The 4,485-nt window shown below is 35.2% G+C and overlaps 1 protein-coding gene across 1 annotated transcript; it reads right to left on the reverse strand.

The window, feature by feature from the left end:
* Nucleotides 1-357: 357 nt before the first annotated feature.
* LOC126585403 (protein LIGHT-DEPENDENT SHORT HYPOCOTYLS 4-like) lies at nt 358-1,954 on the reverse strand. Its single transcript, XM_050249831.1, has one exon. The coding sequence runs from the start codon at nt 1,366-1,368 to the stop codon at nt 691-693; it is 678 nt and encodes a 225-aa protein (XP_050105788.1). The 5' UTR covers nt 1,369-1,954; the 3' UTR covers nt 358-690.
* Between the last annotated feature and the right edge of the window lie 2,531 nt (nt 1,955-4,485).

Consider the following 4,485-nt stretch of genomic DNA (forward strand, 5'->3'; position numbering starts at 1 on the left):
CTTGTGCAAAGTCCCTTCAATAAGCTATGTATATTTACACCAAAAAAGAACGAAAGAAGGAAAGGTAGTTGAAAGAAACGAAGTAAACTGAGTTAACTTGGAGTTTCCAGTCACATCTTTCGAGAAATTTGTACTTGTACCTCAGAGAAAGAGCAAGTGCACAAAAACAAGAAGAAAAGGAAAAAAAAGTATTTCCAAACCAAGATCAAACATTATTCTGTAATTTGTTTGATAGAAACTAGCATTCACCACTAGGCATCTAAATATTACTTAGATTAGTGTATTTTCTCTCTGCACTCAAGTTTAAATAATATTTTTATAATCTAAATGATTTTTGTGTTGAATACCACTGGTATATATCCGAAATAAGCACAACAGTAATACTGTTTTTGCATTAAAAAACTGACCCATTCAGAATAATTTCCCACAGAGATGATAGATCTAATTAGTGAAATCAAAGTGATACACAGATAAGAAGACCAGAATTATTTCATGAAACACAGGTCTTTTTAGCTAGCATATATAGCAGTAGTGGCTACCAACAACCACATATGATAAATTAACTAAAACCCTAATTTGACAGCATCCAAAATTAAATACCGCATAAGTCTTAAAAGATTTAAGAAAAAAGAAATATAATACCGGCCCTCAGTACTTCCGTTGATGATAATAATAACAGCTAGCTTTGCCTTATTGTTGACTGGGATAATGGTGATGATGATCTGGCGGCGGCAGAGGCGGTGGAGGGAGCTGTTGAGGCAGAGGCGGCCTCTTCCGCTTCTTCTTCTCGTAGCTGATGCCTCTTGCTTTGGACTGCAAATCACGAACCTCACGAAGGTAAAGCCTCACGGCTCGAGCACCAAAGGGGTTGGCTTCAGGCTTCCCTCCGTTTTCTTCGAAGGCGGCGCGGAGGCGGCCGATGAGGGCGTCGAGGCTTCCCCATGCCTGGCGCAGCGGGCAGGGGCAGGGAGCTGGAGGGTTTGGATGGCCGTAAAAGGGGCAGATTGGGGTGTGGACTTTGGTCTTGCCAAACTGGTCAAGGTATCGGAGGAATTCGAGAACGTGAGCCCCACTGCACCAGGAGAGAGAGAGTGGAGGGCGGTGGTTCTTGAGGTACTGTCCGAAGGTGTTCCAGTCACGCCGCTTTTGGTTCTCGTAGCGGCTGCTGGAACCAGGAGATGATGACGAGGAAGGAGAAGATGAGCTTCCAGCAGCCGCTACCAGATTAGCAGTGGTAGTACTACTAGCAGTAGCAGCACTGCTGTTCATTGTCGTGGATGTGTTGATAATTAGGTTATGGCTCGATGCCATGGTGATCTCATGGTGGTGAGAGCTTGAACTTCCATCCATATCTTGGATTGAATCCATGGAATTAGGGTTTCTAAAGGTTTTGTTTTTAAGTACTCTTGATCTTTTGTTCTAGGGTTTCTTCTGAAGGAAAAAAAGTGTTTTATAATAATGAAAGCTTAGTAAACCACACCGATGAAGAAGGGGAGGTAAAAGAAGACAAAAGGTCTGGCAATTGATTGATATTACAGAATTTCCATTTTCTGAAAAGAGGTGGAGGGAGGGAGGAAGAAAGAGAACAGAGGGAAATAGAGAGGGGAAGAGAGCTGGAAATGGTGAAGCAAAAGAAGATTTTTTGTGTTGAGTTAAGAGGGAAGTGATGAGATTGATGGGAGAGTACAAGCAAGCATGTGAGAGGACTACTGTTGCCCTTGACTACTCTCTCTCTATCTCTCTCTCTTGTTGTGGTGTTTTTGTTTGGTTTGATTGAGCAATATTACTATACAGAAAAGATTGGAAGAGTGATGGATGGATAATTGGTGCAGCTTTCAGCTTTGGTTTTCTTAAATGTTAAGGGACTGGTTGTTTCCTAAAAAGGGTGGAGCAAACTCAAGTCTTAATAGTAGATGATTACAATTATTCTTCTCTCTTCTTCTTATGAGAGAGAGAGAGGGAGAGAGGAATTTTGATTTTAGGGTTTTTTTTGTGAAAATAAAAAGGGATTTGGACAGTAGGTTGCAATGGAGACAGGAAAAAAGTTTGTAGCAGGTAAAATTAGGGGAATAACATGATTCTGTTTCTTTTCCCCCTCTTATATGTTGAATTGAATGACAGTTCGAATGATGAAATGGCCATAATACCCAAATTAATTTTCTTTCCCATTTTTTATTTTTCTTTTCCTAAATTCAAAGCTATAATTCTGACACATGAATTTGGCCCCATGTCGCCTTTAAAACACTTGAAACTTGAAACAGTGGCGTACCGCCTATGTATGGAATCCGGCCCCGTGCATGGGTTCTGATTTTCCACAACCCCTCATTGGGACTTTTGAGAGAAAATGATAGCAATTTTATTATAACGTTAAGAAGATTTACGAACTTATTTCTTATTTATTTTTGAAATTGTTTTCTTAGATTAATGACTCGAAATTATAAGATATTAATGTTAACTTTGATCAATCTAAAAGCTACTATATCGGCATTTTTGTGAGTGTGACAAGTATCAAAAATAATAAAGAAACACAATCAAATCTTAACATCATCAGTCACCAAGCTCAACGGAGAAGAAACACTTTGGTAGCACTTTCACCTATTTGAAATATTTGCAATGTTTTAAAAATACAACACAACAAAAATGTATGAAAAGTGATCTATACATTATACTCTTTACCCTATGCATTTATCAAATTTAAATAAAAAAAGAATCAATGGACAAATATAAGAAAAGTGCAAAGAAAAAATGTGAATGTGAAAGTAAGAAAGGATTGACAAATATAAGGTGCCTTATGTTTTCGTTTTCTTCTTCCTCTTCACTCTTTCGTTCCTCATCTTTTTTACCTCATCTCCCTCTAGCCTTTCCTTCTTGAGTCTTGAACCAAATGTAAAATGTGCATTTGAAGGTATTAACTTGCTCTTACTTCTTTAAGATGCCTTATATATGTAGCCAATGTCATAACACCTCCTCACTAAGTTCGAAACTCATCCAAAATGAAAGCCCTGACAAGATTTTAATGAGACCATAGAAAAAATGAGTTCTTAGTCTCAGTTCACTTTAGTTAAACATAATAAGAATAGGTTTGATTGATGTTCTTGTCAATATAATTAATAATGAAAGTGATGGAAATAAGACTATTATCTCAAACGTTAACGCTATATCTACACCTCTAGTATATTTGTGCAAAACAGTATATACATATGTAGACGTATTTTTCAAGAATATCCCATATAAGTAGGGTTTTCCTAGAATTTGACCTAAAATATATAAGTGAAAAAAAAAAGTGGTCTACGTATGTTTGTAATTACATAAAATATAAAGTGTGCTATGCACATCCCTTTTTACTTCTCATACACCTTTTAAATTTTTTACTGTCGATCGGATAAATTGAAGAAAATTAAATGACATATATTAAAAAGGGGTGTGGATAGTACACCCTAAAATATATATCTCTCGACATTTTTTTTTTCATTCCTCTTTGTTTCCCATTGTTAATCCTAAATATAGAAATTTATTGAGATATGATTCTGTATTTTTCACATTCATGTGATAATAAAATATAGGGTCGAATGGTAAATTGAAAATGTCATGCCCTATCAAAATATGCATTGCAACTGCTACTGGAGTACTATCTAATATTGTTGGATTTTGTTTCTTAATTTTGTTAGCGCTGGGGTAGCAGTTGCAAACTTGCAATGCATGTTCTGAACTGTAGGAGAGATGCTTAGTTCCACAAAGTTCTGGAGGAGTTTCTGCAAAAAACCAGTTTGTTTTTTATTTACGAAATTTTTTGCTTAGGATGAAAATCGTTCATATTATAGTTCTTTATGTAAGATTATCTCTTAAAAAAATCAATAAAATATAAAATTATTTAGTCATCAATCTATATAATAACATATGGTCGGAATTAATAAAAGTATTACAAACCGTTTATCTATTTGTTGCAGTTGATTAACTAAACAACCTTAATTAATTTTAATTGATTTCTTTCAGAAATGATCTTTACAAACTGTGTAATAATATGAAAAATTCTGAGAAAAATCTCATGAGTAGGAATTCCTTCATAATCTTGTGGGGCCTATATCTCTCTATTATCGGGGCTTGACACAAATCCAGCATTGTTTTTTTATTCATTGGAAGTAAATAAGAGAATAACATTACAAAATAATAGCTTGTCTAGTAAAGATGTAGATTAAATGTATAGGTTTGGCCATTTGGGAAGCTGTACATTACTTGTAAGACGAGGAATGAGGGAGGAAGAAGATTGAATGAAAAATAACAAGAGAGATGTTGAATAATGTATCGGGTAAAACATATAAAATGAAAACTAAGAATAAAAAATAAAGAATTATTTAAAGTAGTTTTCACTTTTAAGATTTTGTTTTTATGCATTGATTTTTCTTTATTTCTTCTCTTTCCATTGCCCTTCTTTATCTCTAATTTTCCTCATCTATTTTTCTCACATCTCAAGCATAACAAGTGTAA

Source organism: Malus sylvestris, chromosome 10 (assembly GCF_916048215.2).
Source record: "Malus sylvestris chromosome 10, drMalSylv7.2, whole genome shotgun sequence".
Lineage (NCBI taxonomy): Eukaryota > Viridiplantae > Streptophyta > Magnoliopsida > Rosales > Rosaceae > Malus > Malus sylvestris.

Coding starts and splice junctions, on each gene's coding strand:
- LOC126585403 (XM_050249831.1), bottom strand. CDS start 1,368: ATGGATTCAATCCAAGATATGGATGGAAGTTCAAGCTCTCACCACCAT.